We start from the raw sequence: 22601 nt of genomic DNA, 5'->3' as shown, positions 1-22601 counted from the left end.
AAAATATCAAAATCTTTATAATATTATTTCCTGTCAAGCTAATATTTGATGTCTCATTACAGAGCAATAGTTCTACTATTGTTATGGAGGTGTGCACGTCGGCCCCTCTGCCAGCCTCTACTGTAGCACCCTAATGTAACACTAATGTACTGTAACAGCCTTATCTGTGTGAGCCTGCAGAGACGTTTGCGTGTATCTTTGGAGAAGTATAATTCCAGCATCACTTGTGACATTTATTGGTCGCCTGACCTATTTTGTAATCACTGACTTTTGAGAATACAGACTGAGTCATTTGCATGGGCTGACTAAGATCAGAAAGAAAATATTACTCAATAAAGAAAATAGCATCAGCTTTTGAATTTGGAAAAAAAAAAAACTAAGTGAATGGCCATTTCCATCAGTCATTTCTGTATACTCTGGCTGCAAATTGTGTGGCAGTGAGAGGACTATCAGGTCAGGAACATAAAATTGACCTAGGAACACAGTCTTACTCCCAACTTGTCAAATACCAATGCTTGGCTGGTGGCCGCACACGTCAAACTATGATGCTCTAAATACCCCCCAGAGTCAGTTTTGGACGCTCAGGGACGGCGTGTCAATTTACACTTTTTACATGCATTGTGTCTTTTCATGATAAACTTCTGTTTCCCAGGAAACATACAGTTTCCGCTCATTAAATGCATAGTCTCTCTTCAAAATAAACTTGTTACCCTTAGGTTCAGGCAACAAAACCACGTGGTTAGGTTGGTTTAGCTTAACCCTTTGAAATCTGGAGTGAAATCACTTTCTTTGTGTTGCTTTCAGACACTTTTCAGACACTTTTCACAAGTATTTAAACATTTGAACCCTGAGCAAATTGGTGTGATTTCCTTCAAAAACGGGAAAAGAAAGGGATTGAGCAACTTGGTGGGAAAGGCCCCACGAATTGCAACAAAAAAAAGAAGAAAAAAAAATAAAAAATAGATCTAGAAAATTAAAAAAAAATTATTAACATTTTAAAATTATGTTACAGAACTATTAAGGTGTTTGTTTGTTTTGTTTTTTTTTGTGCTAATTTTGTTGTTGTTTTTTAAATTTACTTATTTATTTTTGGCTAATTTTCTTTTTTTTTTTTTTGCTAATTTTCTTGTTTTTAATCATTTTTCACTTTTTTTTTTTTTTTTACAAATTTCTTGCTAATGTTTTGGGTCATTTCTTCTTTCATTGCTCATTGCCTTCTTCCCATGTTTTAAAAAGAACTTAAGTCAAATTGCTCAGGTTTCAAAGGGTAAGTGCACATGTCACTATCTTAATGTAATATTACCAGCATTGTGTGCTACACATGCTAGCAAACTACATTGTTATTAAAATAATTCAGTTGACTTTTAGTTTCACACAGAACACTGACAACGGTCTCCCAGTTAAAAGTCCAGATACCCTGTGACACCAACCCTGAACGGACTTTCTCGCTCTTTATACCAAGACAGTCCCTTGGAGTTTAAAAAAAAATGCTGCCGTCTGGTACATCTCATACTATCACTAAAGGGTCAGTATCTGACGCCAAGAGCCACTGACCAAGGATTGGTACTTGACGAGCTGGGAGTGAGACTGGGTTGGATGTAAAGAACATCTGTCGGACCTATAGGCACTGTGGGACAGGCTCGCTTAGCAACAAAATGGCCTTTTTTTCTAGTAATATGCAGCGTGGTGTCAATGCAGTTGCAGTTTTAAAGGACTTCACGGACCACCACAGTTTGTACAGCCCCATAACGGTGAAATACGAAATAGTCTTTGAAATTTAGACCACCATGCTTGGAACCTCACCTGTGTTTTCTTCTGTTGTATTGTGCAGTATCTTCTTTTGTTTAATTACTGGCATAAAACAGCGTCTCTATTCTATTGGGGTTTATTTATTCATTGAAAGCACAGTGACCCTGAAACGTATGGACAGGTAGTTAAGTCATCTCTTTCTTCCTACAAGGATCTGTCGAGTACACCTTATTTTCTGGAAGAGAATTTCTTACTGTACTCAGGTTCTTTTTTCCTATTATGTATTGGGTCTCAGGAGAGCCACTGCTGTAGACATACTGCTGTAATATGTGTGATAATGGCTGTCACTTCTTCAGCCTCGTTCCTTTCTCATCTCCCACCTCTATTCTCCTTCCACATCTCTGCTGCTTTGCCCTTTGTTCCAGCGACCATTTTGCTTTTTATAGCCAAATGAAATTGAAAGCTTGGTTTATGTGGATGTACAAACCTAAAAAAGACACACCACTAATGTAATTAAACCCTGGTCTTCTTAGAAGCTTTATTTAATCACTTTCTCTTTCTGTAAGGTTGCTGTTTTCCTTTCTCATTCTCGGTTTCTTTCTTCTCCTGTGTCTCATCTTCAAATTTCTCAAAGCAAGGAATGTTGGAATTCTTAATCGACAACCACCATTTAAAAGAAACAAAAAATCATCAGCTTAAAAATTGGTTGGGGATGAGAAGATCATTAACTCTAAATGAGGGTAAGCTTTGTTTTAAATGACAAAGAAATTCCCACTTCATGCACCCACACTGTACACGTACACCCAAAATAACACAAACATGCATATTTGCTGAAACTGTAACACACGAGCACACACATCTAACTATGAAACATGCCATAAATATGCATCAATGCATTTTCCTGCCGCTCGTATGTAAAGCTAATGAACTCTTTAAAGACTCATTTAAGTTTTAACAAGGTACATCTTTGAACCAGCTGAGTAAAACAGACTTTTTTAAGCCTATTTCCATAATGAGGAACATTAGCTATCAATACAAAATGTCCTTCCTTTGTCTTGCTCCAAACCAACGTGATTTATCTGACACACGCCTGCATGTGCTGTACACAATCACTGTGTGAAACAATTAATTGGTTGCCTGTACAGCACAGCGTAGGCTAATTAGTGGATATCACTGTTTCTATTTCTGTGTTCCACCCTTTGGAGACTAAACTCGTGGCCCTCGCTAAGGCCCTGTGGTTGAGGAAACAACGCTGCACAGGCCTTTACCACTGAAGTTCTTCAGAGCCAGCTGAGCCAACAAGCTTCTTGTTTTTCTCATGAATAAGAGATTAAATAGCTCCTGTGAATTTAGGGGTAAATGAGCATGTACACAGTAAGCGTGGTGTGGATGGCAGTTCCAGGGCACCTTTGAGCTGATATTTCACTGATCAGCAAGCACGGGTCCAATTTTGGATACTAAGTTCATACTGTAGGCTCCGAAACCTTTAAAAGGGAAACTTTGCTGATTTTCAACCAGCTTTGTGTGATCGCAGCAGTCAGTATGTGCAGATGAACAGTGTTTGCTTCTCCCCTGTGCTGCAAGCACCCGCAGCACTTCACACACCTGCTAACGTAATTCCGCTAGGTGACGGACCTCCGCTGGTGAATGAGTGGGAAGTTCTGGTGGCTTGCATCACAAGGGGAAGCTTAACATTGTTCTGCACACATAGCCTACACTGCGACGACACAGAGCTGATTGTAAACCTGCAAAGTTTCCTTTTAAGCCCTAAAACCTTAGGACCTATATGTAAATTAATTCAATTTTATGTATTTAAGAGGCTCAAAGTGTTTGAGAATGTTGTGGCCCATCAGCATGAAGTGTGGATGCTTTATATAAATGCTATTTTGTTGTTGTTATTATTAAGTGTTCCCTTAAATTTTTTGTGTTGATTTCTTAAGTTGCACTCTATATGTGGTAAACTTCAACAATCCATCACGATGGACATATCTACTAGGGAGTATGCCGAACATCTTCCATTTTAATGACTGCATCTGGCAGAGAAGTGATGGATTTACTCCGACCTTAAATTCTAAACACGTCAAACACCACTGTCAAATTAAAAAAGCGGCAATGCTTACATACCATGGACCCATTACAGACGCTATGGAGTTGCACAAGAATGATTACAGCATCTTACAAATTCACAGCAGGGGTGAGACAAGTACTAGAGGAACATTAGTCGCAAAGCCGACTATTAAAGTAGAGTGGTTGTAATCCCAGACTCCACCTGTGACAGGTCTGCTGTAAATCAACACTCCTTTCCCTACAAACAATTTGAGGTAATCCTGTGTCTACATATGCATTACATCAGACATGTATAAGAGCAACGTAACGCCTTTGACTTAAAAGACAAAACCACAAAAAGCGACCATGACTTTTTACTTGTCTTTAAAGTTCCATACCGCATCAGTCCTGATGCATCCACTTACCTCCGAGATACTAAAGACTAAAGGTGTTGGTTAGAGAATAACTCATGAAGTGGAAAGTGAATCCAACTGTATTTTGTACTGCCCAATCTATGATGGTTTAAGAGGGAGTTTGCTGGCTTTGTCTCAGTATTCATCCAGATTTCTACAGCACTTCATGGTAAATGTTTTTGGCAGTGATTTATGGATTTTTTGGTAGACAGTGGAGGTCTGAAGGTTCAATTGTCTTTTTTGTTGTAATATTAGCAGTAATGTTGTTTTAAAATGTATATAGAGCGCTCTGATCTGGCTCATTTAAATTCATGGTGTCTTGCACTGCAAGCCTAAGTGGGTTGAGAATAGTTTTATGCATGATACAAGTGTTAAAACTTAATTCATTCATGCATTAATTCAGTCATAATGCAATATATACTATTCATCAGTCACGGGAACTCACTGTCTGTGAAGACAAGGCTAGATGTTTAATTTTCCATAGTGGGGTGATTAGGTCTCTGGTTTCTATGGTCTTGAATATCATGGACAGCATTTTGATAGACAGAAAACCCTCATGATAGCTTTAATAAGATTAATGAGAACGGACGAGGGCCTTGGAATCTGTGATGGATTCCTGTGACAGACCTCCAGCCAGTTTTATGTATCCACAAGTTGACTGTAGACTGTAATTTAAATTTAAATTAATGGGAAACCACTGGGTGTGTGGAAACTTTGTAAAATAGTGAAAAGTAATGCCGATGATTTGCAATTTTTATTAAATTTTTGATTAAACTCGCAAAACCAGCAGCACAGTCCGCAGCAAATGTGTGGTGAACATTATGGTAATCAGGATATATTACTTACACATTAAGTGGTTGCCAGGCTGGCCACTGTGCTTTCATTTTGATGACTGTCAGGACCTCATCACCCTGCAGAAGAGAGACAGACAAAAAGACACAAAAACTCAATCTCAGTCCCCCTGAAGTAATCGACATTTCACGCTTGAACCATCACGCTTCACAGGTGAATGATTAAAAGGGATCAATGGAAGACTTCTGCCATTTCCACACTTTAATCTATAAATTCATTATGGTCAGTGGGTAAAGATGGTCTGTGTGGCCAAAAGATTCTACTTTTTAGATTGGGCTCTGCTTGAGTTCATCTGCCTCAACATGCTTTTGAGAGGTGAGCGGTGGTTGGCACATCCTTAATACAAAAGGTGCATACAAGGATCACCTCTTGTCAGTAAAGGTCTGATGTAATTGGCATCTAGTGGTGAGGTTGGAGATCGTTACCAACTAAAACTCCCATTTGCCAAGCATGTGGGAGAAGTTCAGTGGCAACAAAAAACACAAATGGCCCAAAACAGACCCAGTGTTTGCTTTGTCCATTCTGGGCTATTGTAGAATAGAGTGTGACTCAGGCCACATTTTCCTAAACGAACCCGGTCCAAGTCCGAGACGGTTATAGTCGAGCCCGGCCCGACCCTGACAGACTTCCTTGAGCCTGATGCAGTTTGTTACCTGACAAAGTTATTGTTATCATGGTGATCACACAGGGACATTGTGAAAATGACCATCAAAAGGCTGCTGTTACACACAGTCAAACACGCCGCAGCCTGTGTTGCGTTCAGGCTTTGTTAGGTGAATAACAAATTCCAGCACTTGAATAGGCCATAGCACAACACAGCAGTATGTCAAGTGGGCCGAACCAAACCTGAGCAAAATTTCTGATTTGTCAGGTATCCACACACTGCTGTAAAACTAGGACTCCGTAAAAGAGGACCCACTCCATGTGGTGATTTTACACTAATTTTACACTAATGAAAACATACTTATTAATATCTAATTACATTTCTGCCAATAGATTCCTCTAAATCCTACAAACTGGACCTTTACAGGATTTGCTGGATTCAACTTAAAGGATAACTTCGGTATTTTTCAACCTGGGCCCTATTTCCCCATGTGTATGTGTGTGTATGATTCATGGGTACAACTCGTTCTAAAATTGGTTCAGTATTGAGGGAGGTGGATGCAACCGGAGCCGCGAAACGAGCTAAAACGGTAACGGGGGCAAATGCGTCCTGTATGTTTGGGCATTAAAAGTGCTTTTTTTCGCCACTGACCGGTTCAGATGGCCAGTGCTATCTCTGTAAATAGCATACTAAACGTTTCCCTTACCCTTCACTTGCTCTGGGCTGTGTGTGACGTCATCTCGCGAGAGCTTTTCTTGTTGCCGGAAGAAAACAGAGGTGCCATGCTGAGCGCCACTCAGAGTGGCGCTGGTTGTCCCGGAGTACAGTTGAGAGTTTTACTGCATCGATTGAAAACAATGGTTCGTGTCTGTGCTTTTCCGAATTGCAAGAACAGGATGTCGCGCAACACTCCGTACAGTTTTCACAGGCTGCCTTTGTCGGACGGCGAGATGCTGAAGTTGTGGCTAGTTGTGGTACAAATGGATGCTAACACTCCTGTCCAGACACTGCGCCTTGCAGACCATCGGGTCTGCAGTGCTCACTTCTCCCAAGATGACTACTGCCAGCCGAAGAAGAGAAGACATCCAATCCCAAAACACCTCTTCCTCAAGAAAACGGCTGTCCCACGAGTAGAGAGAGCTACAGACATAGTGGAGCAAAGCTCTCGCGAGATGACGTCACACACAGCCCAGAGGTAAGGGAAACGTTTACTATGCTATTTACAGAGATAGTACTGGCCATCTGAACCGGTCAGTGGCGAAAAAAAGCACTTTTAATGCGCAAACTTATACGGGATGCAGCTGCATCCGCCTCCCTCAATACTGAACCAATTTTAGAACGAGTTGTACCTATGAATCATGCACACATACACATGGGGAAATAGGGCCCAGGTTGAAAAATACTGAAGTTATCCTTTAACTAACAGAAGCACTTGGTGTCATGTCATCTGGTAGGTTTAATAGAAGATGTATTTCAAACATGTCTGACGCTTGATGTTCTGTATGCTCTTGTGCTTCTTTAAAAGTAAATGTGATTAAATAATATCTCAGTCAATGTCAGTGGTCACGAAGATGATAGTAAGAGTTGAAGTGTTGCCCCCTTTCAAAGAGCTTTTCTTTTTGGATGTTTTATAGACAGCGTGACCATCTCTGATTTAGTTTCCTTCAGCACCCTTTTGAAAACTAAAATATGACCCCACTTCAAACTTAGTCCTTTTAAAAGGCTGAAAGAATTTTCCGGAGTGCTGTCACAGCCTACGGCCATGCTTTAATTGACGAACAAACCCACCTTGCATGCTGCACCTGTGTGCCTGCGTCTGGCAGACTGTTGCTAAGCTTGGTTGATGCTGAAGAGTGTTTACCTTGAGTTTTTCAAAGACAGTTTTGTTGATAATAAAAATTGAAAATGGTTACACTAACCTTCAGGAATTTTACTTTTTAAGGTTTATCACGAAATCGGTGTGCGTCTCATCCTTAATAGTAAATGGGGTTATGCACACAATAACTGAAGTGAAGACTGCTAGGGACACCAGCAAAAGCAAAGTCCACAAAAGGGAGCACAATATCATGAAATCCAATAAAATGACACGACAGCACCGACTGAACATGGACATTATGAGCTTGACAAGTACAGTATTTACTGCTGAGCTATCGTGTTATTGTTTTTAACCTCTGTTGGATACATTTTATGTTTTGGCATTGCAATAAAACAATAAAGTACTCTTTCTTTTGAGCACCTTTTGTGTTAACAGTGGAACATCAGACTGTATTTGCCCTCAGGTACAGAGATATGTATGCGCAGGGCAGACACACGAGAGGCAGAAAATCTGTCATGTTGAAAATGAATTTTGCCGGTGAGAGGATCGATCAAACTTGCAACCATCCAGTCAAAAGCCCAAAGAGGGGATCCACAAATGTTCCTTTGACACGATGCCAAACAGATGAAAAGAGTTTACTTTTCATGCAAATTAAAGGAGTTTAAGGATGTTTACAATGTGCTGAGTTGTTGAATGGATGTCAGTAACCCTACTTCCTGTGGTCAGAGAATAATGTTTGTTCCAGTAACCAAAATGACAGCCCCCCCCCCATCTCTTGCTCCGTGTTATTGAATTACATTGCAGCAAATCTGACAGGCTGATAATAAACACAGCACACTAATCCTATTTCAGATTCAGGGATGTTACTGATGGGCTGTGCCTGTGCTGATTCACATATCATGTACTCAGGCTTTTTGCATGTTTCCACACCCCAACACTTGCATTCTCTGGGAAGCTTTATACTTTCGAGTAAACATTTCAGTCAGCATTAAATCAAACTTAAAGTGAACAGCATTTGACAAGTGCAAAAATAAAAGAAGTCACAGTGCCACTTTCTGTTCAGGTTCTCAAGTGAATTCAAAGTTGGTTCTTCTACCTAAGGAACCATGCTTATCTGTCTTGAATATACACTCAAGCTGTGACAGTAATGAAGCTTCTCAAGGTACTGCAGATAAATATTTAGAAAGAATAAACTGTGTTTGAATCAGACCATCTCTGTCTTAAATGTGATCCAGGACAGAGGCTTTTACTAACCAATAGCCCTGACTAAATATGAAAAGAAAAGGAGCTTGGAAATACACGTCTAATGAAGCTTGTAAAAGCTTGTAAATATTGCTGTAAGACCTTTAGAGAAACACATATCTCACAACCTGCAGCGTCCGAGACGCTGGGAAGGATCACTATTATAGTGAGCGAGCTAAAAAAAAACCCACCCTCACCGACAATTTAGTCTTTTGGCAGCCATTGGCAGAACAAATTGAACTGTCAAGATGCGACTCGTAACTGCTGAAAAGGACACATTTCATGTTCTGCAACCTGCAACCCCAAAAACAACACAACAGTTTTCTTCATCTCTGTCTCTCTCTACTTTGCTCTTGAACATCCCAAAATAACCACACCTGAATGGCAGCATACACAACAGGCTTTTGAATCACCCAAGCCTCCTAAAATCATGGAAATTTAGCATTCTGCTTCTGCTTTGAAGGTGAAAAAAGGTGAGAAAAATGCATTTCTACACTATGAAGTGATTATAAAATATCAAAGAGGAGACCAGTGTGTGGATTTGTGGAGTGGTGCAACTCTGAACCTCACTGATAAGATAATTTTTTGTTACTTCTTAGGAGAGTGTGGATGCGGCTCCTTCCCCAAAGTGTTAGTAAGTCATGCTGGTGAGGGTACCTCTTTTAACGGGGATCAGAGGAGCTGATGTGATTGGATGTAATTGATGCCAGCTTTTAACCATTCAAGAAATATCAGTGGGCACACTGTGTGCCCCTGGACATAAAAACACCACAAGAGCACTGCATAATATGACAGAAAAACTAGTTAGGAACATGTATGAAAGTAAAACGCCAACTTTTCTTGGCTTTTTAAAGTAGAGCTTCATGTTTCAGGCTATCATGCTCATCAGTAGCATCTAATCAGTTATCAAATACACACATTAGCCTCGAGACCTTTCACACAAAAAACATTTTATTTGCAATTACTGTTGCGCATGTATTACATATGTATATCAATGTATTAATAATATAAACTGTATGGAGGGTAAAAGCAGCACTTTCACTCCAGCATTAATAAAAATCCAAACAAGAAAGCACATTTTTCCTCGACCTTTAACACCAGACACTAAAACCTCTCCACTATCTCTTACATGAAAGCTGCACATCCACTGGCCACTGAATGGAATCACCAATCCCTTCTTTCCAGCATCGGAGGATTACGAGGGCTGGAGATTCAGTTTTAACCCTTTTCCACAAAATTAGCTCTGGTTTTTGAACTGATGCCTCCCAGGATTCTTGAAACTTTGGTGTAGGGATGCGCGATAATATCAGCTCATCATCGGTATTTACTAATATTGGCTTAAAAATTAAATATCGGAATCAGCCAACATGCTGATAATACTGGCACATCATCAGTATCGGTCAATATCAGCTTGAAAATGAACTATTAGAATCAGCCAACATACTTTTCCTTATTTTGCACAATGAATGAATATTACATACACTGAAAAGCATTCTATTTCATGTCTCAATCTGCTGGTGGGACATCACAAAAAGAGTATGCACGCATAATATGATGTTAATTCCACTACTGAAGAGACTTGATGATCACTAAACTTAGGCCGGGAAAAAGTGGATATATCAATATCAGTATCGGTTATTGGTCAGATGAGTTGTTATGTATCGGCATGTTGGATATCAGCAAAAATTCAGTATTATGCATCCCAACTTTTGTGCCATCTAGCAAAGTAGCCTACATTTCCAACAGTTTTGAGATGGAACCATTGTAATCAAGGAGTAACAAGATAGCATTGGTTTCCTCTATCAGCGAGCTTTTGTTCTGTTGTTACAGATATTTATTTTTCTTCAAAAAACATGAATTGACCAACTATAACTGAGAGAACTGCATGTTCTTTTTCCTCACAATTTCTCAATTGATTTCTCTATTGTTGCCTTCTCCATCCTCTCTTTCCAACCTGTAGAATATGGTTGGAAAAATATATATTGTACTTTGAACCAATATATTTTTGGTCAAAATAGTCCGAAAGGTTCAAAATTAGGTGTGTGAACTGGAACAGGACCCATTCCATGTTTGTGGAAAAGGGGTATTAGACTCCTGGCTCAAGCGTCTCCACTGGTGACACAGTTGCAAAGTTCATGGCTAAAGAGCCAAGGACACTGAACACTCAAATCAAACTGAACCTTTTCAATTACTTCAGCAAAAACTTACTAAGTTACCCATTTTCTCTGCACTAAACTGTCTCATCCCAGAGAGGTAAGCCACCATGAAACTCTGAAAAGCATTTAGACTAAACAAAACTAAGTGTGTATTTACACACACACTAACACACACAGCTGCAAGGACCTCCCCACATGTCCACCAGACATGCAATAATCCCTGTGTCACAGACATGGATTGCTGACTTTCAAATAGATAATAGAGACATCTTTTATAGCTTTCCATTTCAAGTAATTGTCGTATTAAGTAACATGAATGTGACCTTTTTTAGTTCATAACGAGGACAATTACATCAACAGATTGATAAACGTATTGAAACTGTCTCATAATATTCATATTCCCCAACACACCATGAGCTTAACTTTTTCCTACATATATATAAAGCAGGCTGCAGAGTAGAGTCTCACTGTTGGCTCTCACTCCCTTCAGCCATAATTGAGTCTTCAGTCAAATGTAGAAAGTCTCTGTAGGATCAATATAGAGGATGTGATCCAATATTTCCCATCATTACTTACTAATTACCAGAAACCCATCACTTAGTAACTCCCTCGACATTTTGATGGAATGGATAAGTTTCATAATTAATTGCAGACTTGTCAGTTCACTGTCCGCGAGCAACGCTGTAGCCAGAGGCTCATCTGCCCCTCGGGAGAGTACCATTCATTTTTTTTTATTTCCTTATAAAGTAACTGACATCATCAGTGACCTTCTCCTTTTGGTAAAGATGTATTTGCAGCATTAAAATGTATTATGATTAATGCTAAAATGTAATAGTTTGCTGACTTAACTTTGACATTACATCTTAGAGGTGCACAGTTATAATCACACAGACATCAATATATCTTGTGGTACACTGGGTTCAGATTCACTAAGTTTGTGTGGCAAGGGCAATTTGCATGTAGAATTTACTTTCTTTTTTTTTTTTTTGCGCTTACCTTGCTTGAGCTGAGCGCTAAGATTTTTCATCTTAGTCAGTAAAAGATTTATGCAAATCAAGAACATTACACAAGCAAGTAGCCTCCATCACCAAAAGTACAGCTTGCAAAATAGAATATTAATCTACCAAGTCAGGGACCCTTACACCTTAATGGACTGCTTTTGACACTGATATGAATTGCCCTCCGTGTAATACAAGTCCTCAGGTATTCCTTTATCTTTCTTGGCATTGTTCTGGCAGAGACTATCTATGAAGTTTGTTGTGTTATATCCTCCATACTTAAAGAAATATACTATTATCATACTTATATTCAAATTCACATGACAGAATAAAATGGAGACAACTGACAACAATGTTTTTTGTATTTCCATTTTACATGTATAATTCTTATTTATTACCACAAATGTATTCCATTGTTTACAATTGTTTACAGGACTAATCGTGCAGCCCTCCTTAAAAGCTGCAGGCACTTAACATCTGCACAGAGATACAGTGTGTTGATAGGATGTTCCTCAGTCGATGATTCCTAATGGCTCTGGTGCCCCCTTACCTTTGATCACTGATATGGTGACAGAGGTTCTATGAGTAGATCCTGATTTAAATAGCTTTTCAAAACTATCAAAAAATGTCATGAACATCTTTTTTTTAGTTTGCTATTGTTTACACTGTACTTCAATCACTACTATTGGAAGTCTCGTGCTCATAGAGTGTATATAATAATGGAGGTAGCCACTGTGACATCACCCGTTGCTTTGAGGACTCCAGTTGTAATGCCTCGATTTCGACATGTCATCTCATTTTTGGGGCCAGAAGTGACCATATTTGGATGAGAGGATGGAACTGTGGAGGAGCGAGGGGTGGATCTGACTCGTAACTGTAGCGATCCTTGCAGACAGCCTGTCACTCAACAGTTCCTGCCCTTAAATACTCATAAAATTAAGCCTTGGAAACGGGTGAGTTTTATGAAAATGCATCCCCTCATACAATTGGCATGAATGTATTACATAGCTATAAAGACCAAAGCTGGACATTTTAACATGGTAGTCTACAGGAGATTTACTCACTCTTGGAGCCAGCCTCAAGTGGCCATTCGAGGAACTGCAGTTTTTTGCACCCTGGCATTGGCTTCACTTTTCAGCCATGGAGGTAGCTGCTTGGTTGTGCTTCTAGTCTATAAAGGGCTGTGTGTATTTTTTCGAATAAATTTTAAATATTATAAAATTATCAAAGTTAACACTATTTGGTTTTCAGATAACCAGCAACAATGGTATATGGATAAAGCAATAATAATCTAATCATAATGGTAAACATATGCATGGTCAAAATATGGCACAAAAAGACTTTTCACCCTTCATTAAAACATGGTTATAGCATTGTCATTTTGTCATTTCTGGCAAATGTTTGCTAAAATCTGACCTTCACTCCCCTATGTTGCAGTTTGACTTGCATGAAGGTTTCAATTTTTCAATTTCTAATCTTTCACAAGTGCATTACTAATGTTTGCTTTTTTCTCTCCTGTATGCGACTGTAAACCTCTCTTCTTATGGACTCAAGGGAGAAAGCAGCAATATTTCGATGTGTCCTTTCATTAGAGATAAATATCAAAACATGCTGCCATAAATAAACCCACTTTTACCGCTTCACATAACTTTGCCGTTGGGTTTAATGACTGGTAGCACAGAGATTTATTGGCTTAATGACAAAATTTGCAACAGATCATTACCTTGGCACAGAATCCCAAGACTCTGAATGCATTTCTCAATTAACAAGTATGACTGCACTCGCATCAGTTACACCATTAGTATGCCAGAGGTAAAGAAGAAGAAGAAAGTTGCTGCCTGTTTCTAAAGAGTGACAAAGGGCGTCCAAGAATTACATATACAACAGACATATTACAGAAATGTAGGAGCAGGTGTCTGAGTATGCGCAGAACGGATCAGAAGTGGAACAATTTGACAAGCTGTCACCTGCTTACATGTACTTTCACAACTTTAGACAAACACTTAAACATATTGTAACAGATTGAGTTAAAGGTCCAGTGTTTAGGATTTAGGGGGATATACTGGCAGAGTTGTTGTTTTCATCACCTTGGAATGAGCCGCTTATATCTAGGAAGTGGGTCCTTGTCCTCGGCGTGTGCCATTATCATCTCTCAGCTGTCATATTGCGTGACAGGATGGGCTCAAGCATCACCATTTACAATAAGACACCTTACATCTTTATACAATGAGGCACTGACAGTAATGGACAAAAAGCCTGTCCGGTGGCATCACTGTTGCATATTAGAGTGATACAATCTTTTCAGCTTTGTCAGCTTCATTAACTTTTGTTTCCTGAAATTAGTTTTCAAATGTATCATTAGCTCCAGAGCCTCTTTCCAGATTTATTCAAACACAAGATGGTAATAGAGTAACAAGGAGCAGCATGAATGGCAACTGTCAAAAATCAGCTTTTTCTATAGAGGGCTGTCAACTCTGGAACACATTACAAAGTGAAATCAAACTGATTACAGATTTAAATCCTTCACAACAAAGGTCAAGTGCCTGCTAAAAGATAACCAGAGCTGTACCCACTCTGAGCTAAATGTGCTCTCTTCTTTAAAGGCACTGTGTAACATTTTCAGTTGTTTATTGCCAAAAATTGATGTCTGCATTCATAAATATGTCATCACTGGTGTACTATTACCTCCACCAATAATCTGACTTATTCTTGTAAAAGGAGAATTTTAGATTTGTTTGTACATTGTGCGGGCAAGTCATCTGAGAGGTTCCATAACGTTTTGCCATCTTGAGAATACATCTGCCAGGGTCAATTTGCGTCGCATGTGTCTGTGTAGGAGCCTGAATGAATACTCCATGAAGTATCGGATGACATGGTTTCATCAACGTTATCATAGGTTTTTGGTACACAGCAGCTACTGTAGTTGCAATATGCATTTGAAACAGTGAGGCGCTAGAGTGCGCTATATGTTTGAATGCAATACATGATTTCAACGTTAGATGGGAGAAATTCCTACACACTGTGGCTTTAAATTTTAAGAGGTATGAGTGTGAGTGTTTCGGTGTATTGTGGTGCGTGTACTTTAGTATGTGTATTGTGGTATGTCTATTGTAGCAGATGTATTGTGGGATATGTTGCGATGTTTGTATTGTGGTAGGCTATAGGTACTGTGGTATGTGTATTGTAGTGTGTGGATACTCTGTATTCAAACTATGTTTAATTGCATCGTCCCTATCAAATTTAAAAAGATATATAAAAAAATCAATAAAATAAATGCACCGCTATGTTTAGATAGCGGTCGCTCCATGATGAGCCAAACAGCTTTGGAAAAACAGTAACATGAAACTGCTTTATTCAGTGTTTTTATTGGTTTGAATCACCACATCCATTTGTTTTGAGAGGAAGAGACCTCTGGGGATAATTCGGCACCTGTTAAAAACCCTTTGAACATCTGGAACTTAAGTTAGCAGTGAAAAAAAGGTGAGCACGCAGTAACAGGTGTTGGGCTAGCAGACCGTCTACGATGAGCCGAGCTGCGTAGGAGAAACACTGATCTGTAACGTGATTTGCAGATAATTTTGCTCCCCATAAAAACCTCCTGAACAAAGAGCAGTGAAGGAATCTTAACCAGGAGTTCACACTTGGCACGTGGGAGGAGTTTCAGCTGGTCACAATCTGCAGTCCTCACTGCTAGATGCCTCTGAATCCTACACACTGCTCTTTTAACAGTCATCTACTGTATCATTTATAAATCCATTTGCACCCACTAACAACAGATAGGCACTTACAGGTGGACGTTATATGAGAGACACTATATGTACAGGTATTGTAGTCTTCTCAATAAAAAAGTGTCATGCCTTTGCAACACAAATCACAATCTGCTTCAAAGCACAAACCTTCCTGTCTGCAAAAGTTAACTTTTTTTTTTTTATATATATATATCTATATATGTAGTAGAAGAAATCTTGTTTTCCTGCCCAGTGCACCTGTTATACTGTAGTTTCTCATGCTGCTACAAGAACACGACTGCAAGAGGTGCAGTTGCACACAACTACATGTCTTGTCTCCTCTTCATTTCAGAATCACAAAGGATGGTGAGGTGCACTACAGTAAATCCCTGGAGCCATGTCCCTGCCTGCAAATGCAACATGACTGTCTATGTAAACAATGAGATTTGGAAAAACATGTTTTGAAGTGTTTTATTTTTAGCGGTTTTCTTAATACTGTATTTCTGCTTAATGAATCTGTTTGCTAAAATGTTTTTTTGCATGTTAGGGCCACCATACATTTCCATTTTCAGAAGAGTAACTGAAGGATCTTTTGATGAGCTGGTAATTGGACATCTTACCCCACTAATTAAAGTCTTCCCACTGGCAGAATTATTTCTAAATCCACTCCCTGCTTTTCCCCATATGTCAAAGGCAGGCAGAGAGGGATAGAATTTCAAAGATTACATGTAAGTAGACCTTCTGCTGCTCAAATGGAGTGGATTTCCACTAATGACAGGGATGTCTAAAGCTGAACCCTATTAGTAATGTAACTTGTCCCCTGTTTCTCCTGCCCAGCACACACAGTAGTTAGCTTTTCAGAGGGCCTGTCATTTCCCTCTACTAATTTAATATTGAGCAAAAGCAAATCTATAATTCTGTTGCATCTTGCATGGTGGCAGCTAAGGAACAACCTCTCAGGAATTCATTAGGGTGGGCTCAAGAAGTGTATTTTCAATTTATATGCTTTAGAACGGCAAGCCATTAGTAACTAATAAACCCACATACTGCCTCTCGCTGCTTTCACATTTCAAGGATCCAATTTCACTGTTTTCTCGTTTTTAATTGAATTACCAATTTATAATACTGTTTATGCTGACTAAGTTGCATGACCCCGAGTCCCATCAAGCTCCTTCAAAACATGTGCTGCTTCAAAATATGTTCCAGTCAGTCAAAAAAATAATAGTGATTTATTGCCGTCTTGAATAGATGCATTTAGGAAATACTGTGCTTTCATTGCCTGTGAAGAACCACAGAGTTCACTGCATAAATGAATAGTGATGCATTACAGCCAGTCCTCCTCTCTTCACGTGTTTTGTTTTTCTCCGAGCGCTCTGATGTTACCTTTGACTTTATTTTTTGTCATTCCACTGAGAATCACCATAACTCTTACAATTTCGCCAAACATATCAGAAAGGAATGCAAATCTGTTTTTGTAATCAATCATATTGTGTTGAGGCATCATGGTGTGCATCCCAATCCCTGTGTCATTAATCACTGTCACACCACAGCAGCCGGACACATCTGCCCAACTGGACAAACACCATGGCTCCAATCACAGAGTACAAAGTGTGACTTATTAAAATATTCTATACAATAACACAACATCTGCTCCAACTCAATTATCTCACCATAGTCCAGCAGAACTACAGCACATTTATCAAAGTCAGGCAAGTTATTCACTCCTCATATGTTTTGTTTTCTTTAATCCAAAAGAGGCACGCTCATGAAAGGGGTGTTGTGTGGCAGCAAATTTAAAAAACACACTTTTTAATAATTGATGACCAACATTTCTCATGTGGCAGAGAATAACACCGATATGAATTATTACCCAGTTGTTGTCAAATCTGAAAACTCTAAAAGAAAGCAAAAGTATATCAAATTACTGATGAATTTTGCAAAGTTAGACAAGCAATGAGCTGTTAGGTGGCCACATCAGATGTCTTCAACTCTTGTTCTAAGGGCATTTTCAATAGTAACAACATTTACATGCACAAAATATTCCCGTTCTATCTCACACAGGCTGCACCCTCTACTGGGTGATACTCTTCTCCAATCAGGAGCACGCAGTCACCCACTGACTTTTGCATAAACATAGCTAGCCAATCAGGGCACGCCCACTCGAATACACATGGAGCTCACAATATGTATTTAGGACATGTATGATGGTCTCAGCATCCTGTGCCAACAGAAATTGGGTTACAATATAGTGACCAGTTAACCTAACTTATCCTTAGGTTAACTGGTCATTTTAATGTTTTGTTTAATGTTTGTTTTATGTTTAGCACTATCACCTTACAGCAAGAGGGTTCCTTGTTCGAACTTAGGGTGGGGGGAGCCCCTCTGTGCGGAGTTTGCATGTTTTCCCCGTGTCATCATGGGTTTTCTCTGGGTACTCCAGCTTCCTCCCACAGTCCAAAGACACACAGGTTAACTGGTGACTCTAAACTGCTCGTAGGTGTGAATGTGAGTGTGAATGGTTGTCTGTCTCTATGTGTCAGCCCTGTGATAGTCTGGCGACCTGTCCAGGGTGTACCCTGCCTCTCGCCCAATGTCAGCTGGGATAGGCTCCAGGCTCCTCAGTGACCCCTACAGTATATGAATGAATATAGTGACCTTCGTTTTTGCCATTAGTCCTAATAGACAATACCCTTACTAAGCAGTTTACATGGCTAATGAAAATGAATATTCCGCTAATATTCTCATTTAAGTGCATACTCTGACTAACGTACCCTAACATGTCGGTTATCAAGTCAAAATGCTTAAGTGTGGAACAACTGGAGCTGCTTGTCATTTTGCTTCTTTGAATCAAAGTAGGATTATTTCGGTTTTCCACCAGTGTCAGACTTGTTGGACTGTGCAAACACAACTTCCCTGATATCCAAGTTATTCATAATGTGTAAACAGAATGTTGGCTTTTATTTGGGCATACATCTCTACCCCAGCTCCACAAACTGTTGGCCTGTTGGTTAGTGTACAATGCATCCATGATAATGCATAAAGATGAACATAAAAAGGCAAGAGGCTGTGTGTGTTGCATATTCGGAATGTGCTGTATACATGCCCAAACAATGCTACTTAATCCCGAATACTATTAATACATCTCATCTGTCTTCATCAGAAAATGCTTCATTTGGAAATGAAATATCCAAATGTACTATATTGTTTACATGAACTGTATCAAATTCAGAATATTGCCATATTTGCAATAATAGTGGAATATTCAGTATGCATGTAGCGTTTTATAAAAGTGGTTTATGTTTGCACAGTCTTTTATTGAGAAATTTTCACTGATACTGAAAATATCTGTAAAAACTGTGCCGTTTCATAGTATTTCATCCAACAGAACCGGTCTGGTTTCAGTTATCAGCAAGGATCCACAGCTTCACATCTCAAGTCCCTTCTTTGATCGTTCCTCCCTCCTTGCTTGCTTGACTGGGAAATCATTCCCGTCCACCATCATGAGGGTCTTTACAGTGCTCTTGTTTCTGCTCTGTGAAGCGAGGAACGAGGAGAGAATCTCTGAGGAGACATCAGCGAGGATACAAGAGACGAGTCTATGTGGAGGTCTTTTACCGGGCCGACACACCCCTTTATTGTAAATCTGTTGGTGATTGGATACTGCAGCTGATTTGTCTGAAAATGCATGAGGACACTGCAGCTTTAATACTGAAACAGACAGACAAACCAGAGAACTAAATCTAGACTCCCAAGTTTTAGGTTTTATCTGCTTTCTGATTCACCATTTAGGCAAATATAATGGATCTCTTAATTGTAGGCTTGATTATTAAAAGAACCACAGATAAGCTGTGTGTTCTTACTATTATTTGGGCCATCCATACATGGACAAACACATATCTACAACTCCACACCATCAAAAGTTATCAGAGAACTGTTAAACCTGACTGAAAGCTGATCCTGCTGCGCCTTTGTCATCAGAACACAGTGTCACTGAGTCATTTGACCATCAGATTGTGATCAAACCATCTTGCAGTTTCTTGGAAATGCAACATATCGTGATGATATAGTGATGCCTTTAAAGAAGTTTGGTTTTCTTCCCAACTTCGAGTTGTTTTACTTCCTCTTTTTTTTTTTTTTTTAGCTTTTTCCTCTGATTTAATCTTCAAGACTGCGGTTCAGTAGTTTATAATGGTTCTTAAACAGACCACTAACAGGGACAGAAATGGATATGTACATCAGTGTTGCCATTAAAATTAGCTTCTCCTTAATTTGTATTTGATTTTGCTCTTGACCTGTTAAATAGAGACACCATGTGCTAGACTTGAGCCCATTGTCAGAGGCCTCTGAACCCCCGAGGCCAAGTCTATCCTGCTGGGGTGGAACTGCCCTGTCGTAGTCCCTCACACTGAGGAGATCAGCCATGAAATTGGCTCAAGGCAGACCGAGGGTGTAGTCTTTAAATACTGCCTCAGCGAGATAATACCCAAGTAGTGCATGGTTCCCTCATTGGCGCAGAAAACCTTAGCAACCCTCACATCTTTTCCTTTGCCTCCATTACCAAGACAACTGTGCAGGGTTGTTGTTCTTCATACCCACAGGAGCTCTTGTGCTTCCCAGGCAATACCTTGCTTCACAGTGATGAGTTGTGAAGGATGTAGGGTTTATTACGGGACACGTTTTAGTGTAGTTACTCTTACTATGAACCACTGGGACCTCTCAGGTCATCTGGGACACGTCTGCTTTCTATCCCCAGAGTTAAAACGGAGCATGGAGAAGCAGCGTTCACTTTTTATGCACCATATATCTGGAACAAACTCCTAGAAAACTGCAACTGGTCCACTGCATCTCTTAAATCAAGGCTGAATACTACTTGCCGCTGCCTTATGTTACATTAAATAATAATTTCTCACTCTGCACTGCATCTTTTATTCTTGTATTTCATACCTGTCTTATTCTACAGTAGTTTGTTTGTATTTTTTATTCTCTTGGCTCTTTGATGACTGTTTTTATTTGTATCAAAAAGTCAGTTTGTATTTTTATTTTATTCATTTTTACCCAGGTAACTCCCCCGTTGAGATCAACTAACTCTTTCTCAAGGGAGACCTGGCCAAGACAGCAGTATAAGAAAAAGTTACAGCCAGCAACAACACAATAAAAACCATAAAAGATACACAGTAACATGTGGAAATATTAGACTACCCACGCACAATGACAAGAACCAACCGAGTCATTCATCCTTGTACTTATGAGAGCTTTAAAATCATGCAGAGAGACCAAGTCACTTAGTTTCAAATCTTTTTGAAGACTATACCAAGTGAGGGGAGCAGAGCACATAACAGCGTTCTTTCCCAGCTTAGTCCGAGCACCAGGAACAGACAACCAAATCTCAGACTATAGCTGCAGTCAGATCTCTGTTCAATCAAAGTACAAATGTACAAAGGGAGTTTACCCAGTATGGCTGAGCCTACGAAGGGTCAAAGATGGCCAACCAGCCCTGGAATAAAGCACAAGGTGATGCTTGAAGGCTTTACAATTTGTAACAAATCTCGGTGCACTGTAACATGCAGTATCTAACATGTGAAAGCAATGTGCAGATGCATTCATGTATAACACACCACTGGAATCCAGAACCGATAAAAATGCAGCAGTAACCAGTCTCTTTCAACACTTGTTTCTGAAATGAAACCCTAACTTCAGCCTCAGCTTTTTAAGAAGATTATCAACCTGAGGTTAAAAAGAAATGGAGCCGTCAAGCCAAATACCGAGATATCTGTAAGAAGTGACAACCTCTAACTTCTTTCCCCGAGCAGTAATAACATCGGGAGTGTTCACAGGCTTCCTCCTAGCAATAATAGCAATTATGATGTGTTTCTTTAGTACTTTGTATGTAAAGCTCTTTGAATCGCCCTGTTGCTTAAATGTACTATACAGTCAAACTTGCCTTACCTTACTATTTCTGCATGTGCCATCTATGACCCTCTGGTCTGGCTCTGGCTGTATTTTCTCGTCTTGTTGAGATATCAGTGTTTAAACTCAATGGAAGGTCCTCAGTGACGTGTTAAAAAGTCTGGTTGACATTAAAGTTCAAAGTGTGGATTACTTGAAATCCAAACAGTACAATATTATAGGACAAATTACTGTGATTGCTAGTAAATGCAATGCTGTGTGGCAGTCACCCCTCAGGTGCTGGATTTCAGAGCGCAGACCACCAAAAATAAACTCAACCTGTGAGGAAACACTGACACGTGTTGTGTTGTCTCATGGCGCAGGTGGTATCTGGGGAATATATTCTTGTCTGTTTGCATGTTAAGCAGTGTGTGTGTGTATGTGTGAATATATAAATTTCCATATGTGGGATTTGTGTCTGCGTGCATGTCGATCTGTGCTGCACCTAAGCCTTTTATTGACGGGGTGACGTGACTACATGCCTGCTCATGCATTAATTGGCTTTCAAATGCCATCCTGGTCATACGCTGTAAGCAATTCTGAACATCTGTGCAAGTTTATGTTTGCGCACGGGTGTGCGGTCCCCACTGACACCAACGCAAAGCATTCTCTGTGCTGTCATTTACCGCAGTGGATCACAGAAGGTTGATGTCTGCTGTTAGACAAGTAAACTCATCTCAAGCATATTTTCAAGCTGAGGCAGTAAGTGGAGTTTGCATTAGCCTCTGCAGTCATGACCTCACAATGTGAAACTGTGTGACATATTATGGTCATCTACTAATTTACAGTAGTTTCAGGTTCTGTTTTTATGTTTGTAAAATTTAAACACAACATCACATTAAGTATGAATAATTAGCAATTAACCTGATCTAAACTAATACAACAGCCCTGCACTAACTCGTATCTTTGGGAAGTTCATTATGCTTAGATTTAGTTGACTCTGTATCAGAGGTGTTGATTAAACTCTACACCTGTACGCCTTTCACATCACTAAGACATCATTAACTCGTGACAGCTAGAATGTGTTGTTAGCAAACAATAGAGTATTTTA

At 39.6% G+C, this 22601-nt stretch overlaps 1 protein-coding gene across 1 annotated transcript in view; it reads right to left on the bottom strand.

Annotated features, from left to right (window-relative positions):
• spon1a (spondin 1a) overlaps window positions 1-22601 on the bottom strand; it is a 103316-nt gene that overhangs the window by 24114 nt on the left and 56601 nt on the right. The window contains exon 7 of the mRNA XM_050045276.1: window positions 5055-5119. Coding sequence (XP_049901233.1) covers window positions 5055-5119 — 65 coding nt within the window. The remainder of the gene's footprint in view (window positions 1-5054; window positions 5120-22601) is intronic.

The sequence above is a fragment of the Epinephelus moara genome, chromosome 1, assembly GCF_006386435.1.
Source record: "Epinephelus moara isolate mb chromosome 1, YSFRI_EMoa_1.0, whole genome shotgun sequence".
NCBI classification, from domain to species: Eukaryota; Metazoa; Chordata; class Actinopteri; order Perciformes; family Serranidae; genus Epinephelus; species Epinephelus moara.
Note: the sequence above shows the minus strand (reverse complement) of the source record. Positions and strands in the feature narration are given on the sequence as shown.